This window comes from Oncorhynchus masou, chromosome 28 (assembly GCF_036934945.1).
Source record: "Oncorhynchus masou masou isolate Uvic2021 chromosome 28, UVic_Omas_1.1, whole genome shotgun sequence".
NCBI classification, from domain to species: Eukaryota; Metazoa; Chordata; class Actinopteri; order Salmoniformes; family Salmonidae; genus Oncorhynchus; species Oncorhynchus masou.
In genome coordinates this window covers 20,853,083-20,868,952 of record NC_088239.1, presented here as the reverse complement: position 1 = coordinate 20,868,952, position 15,870 = coordinate 20,853,083, and the positions used below count along the sequence as shown (strand labels likewise).

Below are 15,870 nucleotides of genomic sequence, written 5' to 3'. Positions count from 1 at the left end.
AACAACGTTTTTGCAACTTCAAAACGTTCAGAATTAGTCATGCAAATAGTAGTTTGTGCTGTTCGCTCACTAACAATAACTGATCATGGTTTACCCTCCGTCCAAAAGCAGGCGCTGTACATTTGTGCAGGATGTGTTTGTGTATTTCAATGTGGTCCCTTTAACAACGCGGTTCACGTGGAACTCCTAGGGTTCTGTCCCTGGTTTTAATGTCTATGGTTCTGTCCCGCGTGGTGACTTGCTGGAACTAACCAGACTGGGAGCGACACTCAAATCTCAACCGCCGCCGATTTGGGTTACTAAACCGGTGTAAAAAAAATAACCATAAATATTTTGATGCGCTAGTTAGCAAGGTTGCTAACTAGCTAGAGAAATTATCACATTAGTTCACTGTTTAGCCCTGTTAAGGGCCAACTTTTAGCACATCATTTTGAATAATAACGTTACCATCAGAAACACAGATTTTCGGAAGAGCCAAGATGTCTGGGGAACTAGAACAGATTCTCTTACAACTAACGCAGCCTGACAATGCGATTATTCAGCAGGTAATGATTCCTTACTGAACCTATAAATTTATTTACCCTGACATGCTTTGATAACAATCACCGGTAACTAACGTTAGCTAGCTAACTAACTAAGCTAACTGTTAATCAAAATGGACACCTGTTGCTAGCCAAATTATGTCACGTCACGAACCAGTGTGGTTAACTGACTGTATTCGAACGCAATCTTAGTCACTTCATAAACTTGACAGTTCGCTAACGTTTAAGCTGCCTGCTTGGCTAGCTTTCTTTATTCCAGTCAGTTTTTACCATATCCAGCATATTTTTCTCCCCCCTACAGGCCACCGCCCAGTTGAAGCTGGCTTTTAAAGACCCAGCCATAATCCCAGCGTTGTGTGCTGTCATGACTGGGTCCCAGAACCCACAGGTATGTAACTAGGTTACATATTAGTTAGACAAACGCCTATCATCAGTGTGCTAGATACAGTGCCTTGAGAAAGTATTCATACCCCTTGACTTATTTAGCATTTTGTTGTTAAAGCCTGAATTCCAAACAGAATAGATTTTGTGAATACTTTTTTTTCACCAATCTACACACAATAACCAATAATGACAAAGTTAATTAAAACAAATAAATGTTAGCCAATGCATTGAAAATCAAATACAGAAATATCTAATTTATATAGGTATTCACACCCCTGAGTCAATACTTTGTAGAAGCACCTTTGTCAGCGATTACAGCTGTGAATCTCTTTCTGCACAAGTCTCTAAGAGCTTTCCACACCTGGAGTGTGTAACATTTGCCCATTATTCTTTAAAAAATGATTGAAGCTCTGTCAAATTGGTTGTTGATCATTGCTAGACAACCATTTTCAGATCCACCACTATGCTTGAAAATATGGAGTGGTATCAATGTGTTAAATTTTAGTGTGGGACGAGGTACTTTTTCGATTTGCCCCCAACATAACACTTTGTATTTAGGACAAAAGTTATTTTATTTGTATATATTACTTTAGTGCCTTGTTTAAAATGGGATGCATATTTTGGGTTATTTTATTATGTAGAGGCTTCCTTTTCACTCTGTCAATTAGGTTAGTATTGTGGAGTAACTGCAATGTTGTTGACCCATCCTAAGTTATCTACTATCACAGTCATTAAGCTCTTAACTGTTTTAAAGTCACCATTTGCTTCATGGTTAAAGATCTGAGCGGGTTCCTTCCTCTCTGGCAACAGAGCTAGGAATGACGCCTGTGTCTTTGTAGTGACTGGTTGTAAGTGTAATTAGTAACTCTAAAGTGTGATTCACAACTTCACCATGCTCAATAGGTGCCCTTCTTTGCGAAGCATTGGAAAATCTCCCCGATCTGTTTGGTTGAATCTGTGTGAAATTGTATGTGTAGGGTACAGAGAAGGTAGTCATTGCACACAGTGAGTCCATGCAACTTATTATGTGACTTGTTAAGCACATTTTTACTACTGAACCTATTTAGTTTTGCCATAACAAAGGGGTTGAATAATTATTTTATTTTTGAAATAATTTGTAAAAATGTAAAAACGTATTCTACTTTGACATTATGGGGTATTATGGGGTATTGTGTGTAGGCCAGTGATGTTTTTTATTTATTTAAATTTGATACATTTTAAATGAATGCTCTAACACAACAAAATGTGGAAAAAGTCAAGGGTTGTGAATACTTTCTGAAGGTATGTGTAACCCAGGGGTTTGCATGCCCTACTTGGTTGTATGTGTTCTATTTGTACGGCTTATCGCCGGCTCTCATCAGTGCATTCATTGTTTTTCTACCCTCCCTTCAGATCCGCCAGTCAGCTGCAGTGATGTTGCGGATGAGAGTAAAGAAGCATTGGAAGAAGATTAGCCTTGATCACAGAGAGAGGTTGGCTGCCCTTTGTCTAATTCCCCCACAATCAGCCATATCTAAGTCTTTTGTATTGGACTGTTGAATGAAATCCCACTGAGCTTTATTTGTTATATGTTGCCATTGTATTTTTTTCTTATTTTTCTTGCTTCTTAGTCTGAAAGCAGTGGTACTACAAGCTTTTCAGCAGGAGACAGAGTAAGTATCTTTTATCCTTTACATAAAAACAGTCACATAGCTTTTGAGGTGGAAAACTAGGCATATCCTACTAGAATATCAATGGGTTATAATACAGATTTATAGCTACAACCTATCTGACCATAACCACTAACCCATCCAACACACCAATTAAACTTGTTCAATCTGAACTTGACAATAACCCTCCTCTGTTTCCAGACACACAGTGCGCCACTCCCTCTCACAGCTCAGTGCAGTGATGGTCAAACACGAGACGCCAGACCGCTGGCCTGCTCTATTCACACTCCTCAACCAGTCCACCAAGAGCAACAACCCAACGGACAGACAGGTATCAGCTTCTATAGACAGAAATAAAACGCAGTGATGTATTTGTTGTACATGAACAAAGAGAGGTTTTGCAGTATGTGGCTTTGATTTGAGCTCTTGATGGTTGCTCACTGATTGGTCAGAATATGCATAGATCAAAATATTTTGAATACATTCTATGTATCTTAGGTACCCTCAGCCAATCACTAAAATACCCCTGTCTCTCTCAGGTGGGTCTACTCTTGCTCAGCAAAGTGGTGGAGTCCAACCCAGAGCCCTTCAAACCCCATTACCGCCAACTGCTGCAGCTGTTTGGCACCGTGCTGCAAGACCTGGACAACCCCACAGCTATGTACTATTGCATCCTCACCCTCACTGCTATGACTGCCTACACTGGCACAGAGGAGATGGTGAGGCCAGAATCAATCTATTTTATGCCTTTTTGGCGTGAACAGAAATGTAGTCTACCATCATCCTTCATTGCTGTGCTGAAATGAAATGTCCTGTGTCTTTCAGAACCTCATGCGCGCCCTCATCCCAAGACTGATCATTGCGCTCAAACACCTAATCAAGGCAGACCAAGTAGGGTGTAGTTCAATATGTCAGCCCCCACTAGCACCACTGCTGTATTGCACTGATGATTGCATAAGTCTTCTGGGATTACTATTAAATGGAGCTTCAAACACTATTGTCCCTTGATTGGAATGTTTCTGACCAGGGTCAGGCCAGTGATGCCATGGAGGTGTTTGATGAGCTGATGGAGAGTGAGGTGTCCATCATTGTGCCACACATTGCTGAAATTGTCCATTTCTGCTTGGAGGTGAGAACAGAGCTTCTTCTAATTATATTTGTAATGACTTTTTGCTTACATCGAAGGGAATGTGATGGGTTATCTTGTTGACAGTGAAATGTGTGTATGTTCGTCTCAGGTCAGTGCAGACACCACCCTGACTGACTCCCTGCGTGTAAAGGCTCTTTCCTGCATCGCTTTTCTCATCCGACTCAAGAGCAAGGTAAAGTCACCCAGTTATAAATGGATGCTTTAGACTATGGAGATGCACCCCGAGCACTGTGCCTTTTTATCCTTTTTGTCAGTTAAAATATGTGTAGCTTGTCAGTGATGTATTCTGTGCTCTCTGCCTCCTGCAGACGGTGCTAAAGCAGAAGCTGCTGAATCCCATCCTGCAGACAGTGTTCCCTGTGCTGAGTGCAGCGCCCCCACCTGGGGAGGAGGACCCAGAAGATGAGGAGAATGGCGACGAGGGCGACACTGACAACGAGAGTCCTAAACACTTTGCTGCTCAGGTCAACTTCCCTTGAGAAATAACCACATACAAAGAACAGAAGGGGTGTATATATATTTTTTGTGCCTAAAATATAATCTTTTTTCGATTGCAGGTTATTGACACCATGGCTCTTCACATGCCCCCTGAGAAACTATTCCAGCAGCTGGTTAGTAAACACACTCACTTGCTTTATATGAATGCTATAATTTGCCTTTCAGTCAGACACTTCATGACATCTCTGTGCTGCAGCAGTATGTAGCCATCATTGTATTAGTAGCTGCATTGTTTATAACTTGCAGTCATACTGAGTTGTACACAAATTTCCATGCATAGAAGTACAAATAGTTTTATTATGTATGCATGTCTGACCCATGGCATGTCCATCAGATGCCCCTGACCCAGGTGTGCCTGGCCAGTGAGAACCCCTATGAGAGGAAGGCAGGCTTGATGTGTATGGCAGTGCTGGCTGAGGGCTGTGCCGACCACATACGGACCAAGTGAGTTGATGCTGCTTTCTCTTATTCAGTGGCTCCCTGTCCAAAAAACAGTTGATTTAATTTGTTACATTTGTCAATATCCAGTCCTTTAGTGTGTTTTGGATCTGAAATAATCCAGAGCGATGTTTTTCTGTCTTATTTTCTCTCATTCAAATGGAACTATTGTCTTTTTCCTGCTAATCCCACTGTCCGTCTGTTCCTCTGTGTGTCAGGTTGCTGTCCTCCATGCTGCAGACGGTGTGCCAGAGTCTGTCAGACAATAACCAGGTAGTCCGCAGCGCCGGCCTCTTTGCCCTGGGACAGTTCTCAGAGCACCTGCAGCCCGAGGTCAGTAAGTACTGTGCCGAGCTGATGCCACTTTTGCTGGGCTACATGTCGGCTCTGAACCAGGCCAAGATCGGACACATCACCAAGGCCTTCTACGCCCTGGAGAACTTCATGGAAAACCTGGGTGAGGATCCTCCCATTCACCTCTATCCTGATCCATACTCAACTGTCTTGCTATTATTTGGGGCGGCAGCGTAGCCTAGTGGTTAGAGCGTAACCGAAAGGTAGCAAGATCAAATCCCCGAGCTGGCAAGGTACAAATCTGTCGTTCTGCCCCGTTAACAAAGCAGTTAACCCACTGTTCCTAGGCCGTCATTGAAAATAAGAATTTGTTCTTAACTGACTTGCCAAGTTATATAAAGGTATAAAAAAATACATAAAAATTGGTCCCAGATCTGGGTTCAGAAAAATGTGTATTTGTTATTTTAAATACTTTTTCTGTGTATTGAAATGCACAGAATTGAATTACTTTTTTGTTGTTGTTTTTTTTGCAATTGTGTTAAAGTATTTTCCAATACGTATTTCAAACACTATTTTCAAATTCCTGAGTATATTTGTTTTTTTTTCAAATACTTGGAAGTGTATTTCCAAATGCATTCCAATATTCAACCCAAGTCTGTTTGGTTCTATTCTATACTAATTGGAGGATGCCAAAATGCTAAGCTGTTGTAAACAAATGTTGAGCCTCTGGCTCTCTAGTCTTGCCCCTAGACTACTTTTAAGGTACTGATAATGCAAGATTTGAACATGTCATTTGGGGGAAATAATCTTTTTAACCCCCTCTGTTCTGATGTTTTCATGAACTTCCATCCTCTATCAGGTTCGGAGATTGAGCCCTACCTGCCCACCCTGATGGAGACCATGTTGTCTGCCCTCAGCAACGCAGAGAACCTGAAGCTAAAAGAGCTGGCTGTCAGTGCCATAGGAGCTATAGGTAACACTGCAAAAGTCCATTTAGGATTGAGCCTTTCAATAGCGCATGTTACATCTCAATAATTTAGAATGGCTTCCGCTTGAGTCTTCCTTCATCCACATTTATCTGAAAGGATTGCTAAAGTCAAAAGTAGTCCCAGTTGCTTTGAAAACATCTTTCAGGTCAGGGCAGATGGAAAGGACCCAAGGAGAGGAGGACACTTGAGACTATTGAGATGCATCAAGTGTCTATTTTAGTCATTTTAAAAGACTGGAATGTGTATCACTGTAACTGTATTAACCTTTCATCCCTTCTCTTCCTTTCAGCCAATGCAGCCAAAGAGAAGCTAGTTCCTTACTTTCCACCTGTTATTGAGAGCCTGAAGGGCTTCCTCACTGACACAAGGGATGAGATGAGGGCTCTGCAAACACAGGCTCTAGGTAGGCTAACTATCTCTAAGCCTTAGTCAGTTTGATGTGGTCATCCAGCAGACACTTGTAGTCCATGCTATTGACAGATTAGAGCTGATCTGTCTTGCATCATAGATATTATTTTAACCCGAGTCACGTCTAGATGACGAATGGGGTTTCCTTTGTTCTGTCAGATACTCTGTCAGTGCTGGCCCGCACCATAGGCAAGGATGTGTTCAGCCCCCTGGCTGCAGAGTGTGTTCAGCTGGGACTCAACCTCACCAACGCCATCGACGACCCCGACCTGCGGCGCTGCACGTATGTAGTGTGTGTCTGAGATGCTCCCACTCTAATAGAAGTCCTGCCAGCCTGTTGGATTTGGCATTTCACAGAGTACATGACTGTTTTCTAACGACTTTGTATTGAACCCATGTGCTTCTCCTCCCCCCTCGATCCTTCTCTGTCTCTTTCTGTGTACAGGTACAGCCTGTTCTCGGCTGTATCCACAGTGAGTCCAGACTGTCTGAGCCCCCACCTCACAGCTATCACCACCATCATGCTGTTGTCCCTCAAGTCCACAGAGGGAGTCACGGTCAGTCTGACAGACACTGTGCTATAACTCCTATTCACACTCTTATTCTCTTACACCATTGAGAAATTGCTAAAAATATAGTTTACATAGTTTTTAAAATTAATTTTCATCCTTAGGCTCACCTTGAGGAGGACAAGACTTTTGTCCTGCTGGACGACGACGATGATGATGATGACACCGAGGGAGATGCCATTTTGGATGACGAGGGGGCCGACACCGTGGACCCAGACACAGCCGGGTACGTTTCTCATCTGATTATCTTTCATTTTATGACCTTTGATGTGTTTTTTTTGTGGGACAGGAGTAAAGACACAATGAAACCTTCAAAGCAGCTGACATAAAACTAGTCAATTGAAACGAATGGAAGCCATTTTGTTTGTCAGGCTTGTGCCTAAAGAACTAGATGGAGGGGATTCCCTCTGTCCTTCTCCATTTTAATCTCTGTGCTCTCTCCATTCCCCAGGTTCAGTGTGGAAAACGCCTACATTGACGAGAAGGAGGACGCCTGTGATGCTCTGGGAGAGATTGCCTTCAACACCGGGTAAAGTTACAGAGTTATTTTGAGTGTTGCATGTCACAAACCATCTGGGTTCTATGTTCATTCTGCGTTGCATGGTATCTGCAGCTAGCCACTACTCCGGTTGACCCCTCTGTGCCTAGAGTCCTTGTAAATCTGTCGATACAATCATCTCACTTCGCAGCAACTTTTCCTCATTAAACTTCCACTGTCTTCCAGTATGCAATTGGGAATGTGTTGTCCCTGATGTCTCCTTATCCTTTTCACCCCTTCAGTGCCGCCTTCCAGCCCTTCCTGGAGTCCAGCTTTCAGCAGGTCTATGAGCTGCGTGATGTAAGTACTGTAGCACAGCTCATCCATCCTATTCTCCCTTTGTGTCATGGGTAGTTTGTATGTTGGTCAGCGTTGACTCTCTCTGACCATGCGTTCCGTCCTCCCCTCAGTTCCCCCACGAGGACGTACGCAGGGCTGCCTTCGGGGCCATGGGCCAGTTCTGCCGAGCTCAACATAAAGTGTGGCAGGAGAATCCCACTGAGGCCAACCACCAGGGTAACTCACTCAACCTCTACCTCATCAGAGCTTTGGCTCTCTGAATTTCTGAGGCATCTTATGTGGTGCTATTATAGAGTTTTTCAAAGAGAATTATTAAATGTATCAAATGAGATAATAGTTAAGACATTCATTCTGGTAATTAGTCAGGCTTGTCTAAAAAAAATAATACAATTAAGCTTCCTTCCATACGTCCCTCAGCCATGCAGAAGCTGCTGGGGGTGGTGCTTCCCAGCTTCTTGGAGGCGGTGCGCGGTGAGCGTGAGCGCCAGGTGGTGATGGGTGTGCTGGAGGCCATGAACGCCGTGCTGAAGGCCTGCCAGGGGGAAGCACTGCAGAGCCCCGGGCGCCTGCAGGAGATCAGTCAGGCCATCCGAGATGTGCTCAAGAAGAGGGTGAGCTGACACAAACCAAGCCTGAGTGCTCGTCACAGACAGGATTTCCCCATTTATTAATTTAGGATATCTGATATTAGGATATGTGTTTGTGTGAACGTAGCTCTTTCCACTCACAGCCCCAGTCATCCTATATACGGGTTGAAAATGCCCCATTTTGTCATTGATCAGCGCCTAAATTGGAATCCAGTGGCTATACAGTAACATGCTATACATGACGCCAGCACTGCATGCGACAAGATACCCCATCCCTTCCGCTAATTAGGATACTTTTGCACATTTGTTGTCTGAGTGAGGGAAATGCTGTAAATTGAGAGGAGTCGGTGTTCTGACAAATGAAATGTTGAGGATTATAATAAATGTCGCTTTGATGTCATACAAGCAAACCATACACCGATGAGTCCAAATGTGCAGGTAATATTTCCATATTTGAAATTTGAATTTACATGATCAACATTTACGGTGGCTATGTTTGATCCACAGTTACAAGGATGACATGCATTATAGACTGGGTTGTCCTGAACACAATGAGCCTATGTTTGTCGTATTGTGAAGAACATTTGCAGCGGAACATGCACTTGAATGCACTCATGAGTCCTATCTGTTTGTCTGAAGTGCCTTTTGTAAGCCTAACACTGTAAGATCACGTTGTATAACTTAGCTAGTCATGTTGGCAATAGAATAAGCTTTAAAATTATGCCAACCTGACCCAGATAGCAATTTATAATTAAATGTTTTTGGATTGCATACAGGGGCTAAAATGTACTATTTAAAAATCTACCAGCCACTAAGATTTTTTTACTAGCCCAAATAATTTAAGTCATAAGTGCTTTGAACTGACTAATGAACTGTGCACAGTTGGAGACACCAGTTAGACCTCTCATTCAAACCCTGGGAATAGTTTTTTTTCTTATCTTGCACCTACTCCAAAATGTCAATGAATATTCTTATGTTACTGAAATGTATCAGGAGTATTTTTAGACTTTGTTATTGACAAATGCTGTGAAAAGTACAGTAAATGTAAAATGCACATAAAATCAAACGTGTCATGTTAACAGTTCACCTGACAAGTCAATGTAGTGTCCTCACTTTTTGTTATGATCATTTCCCCATAATTTATTAGACCAAGTGTTCTATTTCAATTGCTACCACGGTCATGCATATGCTTTTTACAGTTCTTCTGTTAAAACATTTGAATTTGGCTCTATCCATATAGGCCAATTCTCACAAATGTAAGGGGTGAAAGGGCATTGCAGCATAATTGGAGAAGAATGTGATAATCCTTTGACCCTCCCCTTACCGTGTGTCTACAGACTGTCTGTCAGGACGGAGGAGGAGATGAGGCAGATGATGACGAACAGCAGGTGGGGTTTCCTCTCTTTTTCGTCACACTCCAGTACTGGCAGGATCGGATGTACTTCCAAGTGTATGGTGCAAATGATATGACCATGTTGTGTGTTCTAGGCGGAGTATGATGCCATGCTCCAGGAGTTTGCAGGTGAGGGGATTCCTCTGCTGGCCTCCGCCGTACCAGCGGACACCTTCCAGCCCCATCTCAACGAACTGCTGCCCCTAATCATGAACAAGGCTGTGAGTCGACCTACCACTAGACCGTTAGCATTGGGTTCAAATAACCCAAGTCATTTACTCCAGTTGACAATCTATCAATATAGAAATTAATAGACCTAATTCATTTTCTGTTGAAATTTAAAAAAAAAAAATCTACGAAAGTTGTTTTTATTTTGTAAAATATGTCAGCGTTAAGTACAGAGGCATACTGAAGGATAAACCTTTAGTTTGATGTGTATTGAATTGAATGAGGATGGATTTGTTCCACAGAAATCATCGTGCACGGTGGCTGACCGTTCCTTCTCCGTGGGCACGCTTGGAGAGATCCTGCAATCCCTGGTCAGTGTGTCCGGGGGAAGAGCCTGTGCTGGTAAACTGTCCAATCGGCTGCTGCCTGTGCTGGTGGCCGGGGTGAGAGACAATGATAGCGAGGTTCGCAACAACAGCGTGTTTGGACTGGGAGCTCTGGCCCAGGCTGCTGGACCACTCGTTGCTCAGTATCCCTCTCAATAATATGTCTATTTTCTGTGTGTGTGTGTGTTTTTCTATGTGGGTGTATGTGATTGTGTTTGAGCATTGTTAAAGACATGCTGCGGTACATTGGCGACTAAGAACTACTGGCTAAAACGTATACAAACGTAATGGAGAATCTCTTTTAACTCAATGATATAGTTCACATGAGTAGCTAGGTACATTGACCAGCACTCACCATATGATTTAGATTCTATTACTGTAGTACTGGCCTGTCCAGCAGCCATTGGGTGTTTTCCTCAACTCCTGTCCCTCCCAGAGACTATCCCATGATGCTGTCCCTCTTCTCCAACCTGCTGTCCAAAGAACAGGACAGGAGGGTGATTGACAATCTGTGCGCTGCACTCTGCAGGATGATCATGAGCCACATGGAGGGTGTCCCTCTGGAACAGGTACTGTCTGCATTTTCATGCATGGGATTTTATGCCGGGCCAATGCCTAACTCAAGGTGTTTGTAATGATTTGTGTGGAACTTTTGAGTTGCTCTGATGGAAGTTTGAGTTGCTCTGAGTATCTGTGACCTGTGTCTATGGCCTTGTCTCCAATTCTTCAATGTCCCAAATGCTGTATATTAGATTTACAATGTGAGTTTGCCACAGGTTTATTGACGTACACCGCCACACGACTTGAAGAGTTGAGTGTCCTCAGTGATGCCGAGATGGAAAACTCTTATCTCTCTGTCCTAGGTGTTCCCTGCCCTCCTGGCCTGCCTCCCTCTGAAGGAGGACATGGAGGAGAATAAGACTGTGTACAGCTGCCTGGCCATGCTCTACTCACAGAACCCTGCAATGGTATGTTCCCACTCATTTATTTAGCCTGTTTGGCTTTTTATTATTTTATTTTATTTCACCTTTATTTAACCAGGTAGGCTAGTTGAGAACAAGTTCTCATTTACAACTGCGACCTGGCCAAGATAAAGCATAGCAGTGTGAACAGACAACACAGAGTTACACATGGAGTAAACAATTAACAAGTCAATAACACAGTAGAAAAAAAGGGGAGTCTATATACAATGTGTGCAAAAGGCATGAGGAGGTAGGCAAATAATTACAATATTGCAGATTAACACTGGATTGATAAATGATCATGTACAAGTAGAGATATTGGTGTGCAAAAGAGCAGAAAAGTAAATAAATAAAAACAGTATGGGGATGAGGTAGGTGAAAATGGGTGGGCTATTTACCAATAGATTATGTACAGTTGCAGCGATCGGTTAGCTGCTCAGATAGCTGATGTTTGAAGTTGGTGAGGGAGATAAAGGTCTCCAACTTCAGCGATTTTTGCAATTCGTTCCAGTCACAGGCAATAGAGTACTGGAACGAAAGGCGGCCGAATGAGGTGTTGGCTTTAGGGATGATCAGTGAGATACACCTGCTGGAGCGCGTGCTACGGATGGGTGTTGCCATCGTGACCAGTGAACTGAGATAAGGCGGAGCTTTACCTAGCATGGCCTTGTAGACGACCTGGAGCCAGTGGGTCTTGCGACGAATATGTAGCGAGGGCCAGCCGACTAGAGCATACAAGTCGCAGTGGTGGGTAGTATAAGGTGCTTTAGTGACAAAACGGATGGCACTGTGATAAACTGCATCCAGTTTGCTGAGAAGAGTGTTGGAAGCAATTTTGTAGATGACATCGCCGAAGTCGAGGATCGGTAGGATAGTCAGTTTTACTAGGGTAAGCTTGGCAGCGTGAGTGAAGGAGGCTTTGTTACGGATTAGAAAGCTGACTCTTGATTTGATTTTCGATTGGAGATGTTTGATATGGGTCTGGAAGGAGAGTTTGCAGTCTAGCCAGACACCTAGGTACTTATAGGTGTCCACATATTCAAGGTCGGAACCATCCAGTGTGGTGATGCTAGTCGGGCATGCGGGTGCAGGCGGCGATCGGTTGAAAAGCATGCATTTGGTTTTACTAGCGTTTAAGAGCAGTTGGAGGCCAAGGAAGGAGTGTTGTATGGCATTGAAGCTCGTTTGGAGGTTAGATAGCACAGTGTCTAAGGACGGGCCGGAAGTATATAGAATGGTGTCGTCTGCGTAGAGGTGGATCAGGGAATCGCCCGCAGCAAGAGCATCATCATTAATATATACAGAGAAAAGAGTCGGCCCGAGAATTGAACCCTGTGGCACCCCCATAGAGACTGCCAGAGGATCGGACAGCATGCCCTCCGATTTGACACACTGAACTCTGTCTGCAAAGTAATTGGTGAACCAGGCAAGGCAGTCATCCGAAAAACCGAGGCTACTGAGTCTGCCGATAAGAATATGGTGATTGACAGAGTCGAAAGCCTTGGCAAGGTCGATGAAGACGGCTGCACAGTACTGTCTTTTATCGATGGCGGTTATGATGTTGTTTAGTACCTTGAGTGTGGCTGAGGTGCACCCGTGACCGGCTCGGAAACCAGATTGCATAGCGGAGAAGGTACGGTGGGATTCGAGATGGTCAGTGACCTGTTTGTTGACTTGGCTTTCGAAGACCTTAGATAGGCAAGGCAGAATGGATATAGGTCTGTTACAGTTTGGGTCCAGGGTGTCTCCCCCTTTGAAGAGGGGGATGACTGCGGCAGCTTTCCAATCCTTGGGGATCTCAGACGATATGAAAGAGAGGTTGAACAGGCTGGTAATAGAGGTTGCGACAATGGCGGCGGATAGTTTCAGAAATAGAGGGTCCAGATTGTCAAGCCCAGCTGATTTATACGGGTCCAGGTTTTGCAGCTCTTTCAGAACATCTGCTATCTGGATTTGGGTAAAGGAGAACCTGGAGAGGCTTGGGCGAGGAGCTGCGGGGGGGCCGTAGCTGTTGGTCGAGGTTGGAGTAGCCAGGCGGAAGGCATGGCCAGCCGTTGAGAAATGCTTGTTGAAGTTTTCAATAATCATGGATTTGTCGGTGGTGACCGTGTTCCCTAGCCTCAGTGCAGTGGGCAGCTGGGAGGAGGTGCTCTTGTTCTCCATGGACTTCACAGTGCCCCAGAACTTTTTGGAGTTGGAGCTACAGGATGCAAACTTCTGCCTGAAGAAGCTGGCCTTAGCTTTCCTGACTGACTGCGTGTATTGGTTCATGACTTCCCTGAACAGTTGCTTATCGCGGGGACTGTTCGATGCTATTGCAGTCCGCCACAGGATGTTTTTGTGCTGGTCGAGGGCAGTCAGGTCTGGAGTGAACCAAGGGCTGTATCTGTTCTTAGTTCTGCATTTTTTGAACGGAGCATGCTTATCTAAAATGGTGAGGAAGTTACTCTTAAAGAATGACCAGGCATCCTCAACTGACGGGATGAGGTCAATGTCCTTCCAGGGTACCCGGGCCAGGTCGATTAGACTGATCACATCATATGATACTTTATTGTCCGTTTCCATGGAAATACGCACAGATCTAGAATTGAACTCTGAATGTGTAATTCCACAATGTTGGCTAGTAATAAGTGTTGTCTCCTTAGGTGGTGAGTCAAATTAAGCCAATAGTATCTGCTTCCAGTCACGTCCTGGGAACGAAGGACCTTGATCCAGGTAAGAGAACTTTAAATCGTGACAGGTTTCCTTTCTACTTCGTATACCTAAGTTGTCGTATGTAGATATAAAACGTTATGACAATGTTGGTCATCCAGAAACCCAGAACACCCTGGTCATGCTGCTCCGAGACGTCGCTCAGCGCCACTCCCAGAAATTTGAGGGTGCCGTGAGGTCACTTCCTGCCGAGCAAAAGATGAAGCTGACTGCGGCCGTCAGCCAATCGTAACACACCACACCAAGCAACATTTTCATTCTCCAGTGAAAGCCAGTGAAATGTATTTTTTATTTTTTACTAGATGAAAAATGGGACAGTAGTTGGGTCATTCAAATTTGCTAAACTCCGGCACTTGAACCATTCTACTATTGGTAGTATTATAATTTTTCAGAGGTTGTTTCCAGTATTAACTTTTTTTATTTATATTGCCTGTTTTTATTATTTTAATGATTTCATTTTGTGTGTGTCACCTTTGGTTTTTGTCACTTGTTACCCTTGTGGTACCTGAGAGCCTCTTATCTATTTGCTGCTGTCCCCCTTTTGCCACATATTTGATTAACTTCTGGCTGGGCTAGTATTGAGTATGAAGCAATGAACTGAACTCATGATAAATGCCTTTTTTGCAGACTTGACAGTGTCATGCAGTGTTCTTTGCCTTTCCCCTCACTCATCGTATGATCCCCCCCTTTTCCGGTTCCATTGTTTCTCTCTCAGCTGTCCCTTATTCAGAGAGCTCCCCATCGTGCTTAGTAAGGTGGTTTTGTGAATCGGGGCAAATCGGCCACAATGCACTCATCTGAACTCCAGTGTGGTTGTGTGGTGCATAGTATCTCCAGTTCTTTCTTTATTCCCAAACTACAGGATTTTATATTTACTCATTATGAAAAGGCTTTTTCTCGTAGTATTTTATTTACATCTGACACAATTGGCATCGTATGCTTTCTGGCAGATACACTCAACACACTTGCTTCACAGCTTCTGCTGGATTCAGCAATCAAATCTAGATTTTCCCATTTGTAATTATTCTTTCATTCTATCAACAGTTCTTTCAGCCCACAATCAGTAACTACTAGTTACATCACCTACTCAAATCCATCTGGCATGTGCATATTACCGGCAATAGCTGGACAAACTTAAGTCTATACTATAGAGTCTAAGTAGAGGCACTCCAGTCTACTTTTCACCTCTTACCTCATTTACTTAACAAAAGGCACATCTCAATAGGTGGTCCAGATAAGTCATAACATAGCACAAGTGTGGGGGGGGGGCCTTCCCTCTTGTTCTCTATTGTTGCTCAAGCAAGGGGGAGGCCGGAGAAGAAACTACTTCCCATCAAACTTCCTTGAGGTTTGCAGTTTTCTAAAAACAACTATTTTGCTCAAAACATTTTTTTTACCCATTAGTGTGTACTTTACTGTATTTATACTTGGGATATCACTTTTCAACAGTAAACGTTAAATCACTGGAGGACGTCTGATTTCAACATCCAAGTGACTGATCCATGTTTAATTGCACTGTTGCTTTTGCCAGAGATTACCACAAGTGTTCCCTCACCTTCATACTTGAGTAAAAGTAGATACCTTAATAGGAAATTACTCAAAAGTGAATTTCACCCAGTAAAATACTACTAAGTATAAAAGTATTTGGTTTTAAATATACTTAAGTATCAACAGTAAAAGTATAAATCATTTCTAATTGCTTATATTAAGCGAACCAGACCGCAAAATTATATTTAAATTTACGGATTGCCTACTACAACACAATTTTAAAATGAAGCATTTGTGTTTAATTAGTCCACCAGGTCAGAGACAGTAGGGATGCCCATGGATGTTCTCGTTAAGTGTGTGAATTGGGCCATTTTCTTGTCCTTGCTAAGCATTCAAAATGTATGGTGTAAAAGTA

The 15,870-nt window shown here is 43.4% G+C and overlaps 1 protein-coding gene across 1 annotated transcript; it reads left to right on the top strand.

Moving 5' to 3' along the window:
- Positions 1 to 186: 186 nt before the first annotated feature.
- LOC135517334 (importin-4-like) lies at positions 187 to 14,595 on the top strand. Its single transcript, XM_064941540.1, has 29 exons — positions 187 to 545; positions 844 to 930; positions 2,319 to 2,398; positions 2,537 to 2,578; positions 2,777 to 2,906; positions 3,115 to 3,294; positions 3,401 to 3,466; positions 3,603 to 3,704; positions 3,814 to 3,897; positions 4,034 to 4,189; positions 4,283 to 4,336; positions 4,558 to 4,667; positions 4,880 to 5,118; positions 5,815 to 5,928; positions 6,234 to 6,347; positions 6,512 to 6,635; positions 6,798 to 6,909; positions 7,026 to 7,147; positions 7,373 to 7,450; positions 7,702 to 7,759; positions 7,870 to 7,975; positions 8,177 to 8,370; positions 9,684 to 9,734; positions 9,835 to 9,960; positions 10,210 to 10,436; positions 10,730 to 10,862; positions 11,157 to 11,261; positions 13,901 to 13,970; positions 14,069 to 14,595. Exons 1-29 carry the CDS (start codon positions 480 to 482, stop codon positions 14,197 to 14,199), a joined length of 3,261 nt encoding a protein of 1,086 aa, XP_064797612.1. The 5' UTR covers positions 187 to 479; the 3' UTR covers positions 14,200 to 14,595.
- Positions 14,596 to 15,870: the final 1,275 nt, after the last annotated feature.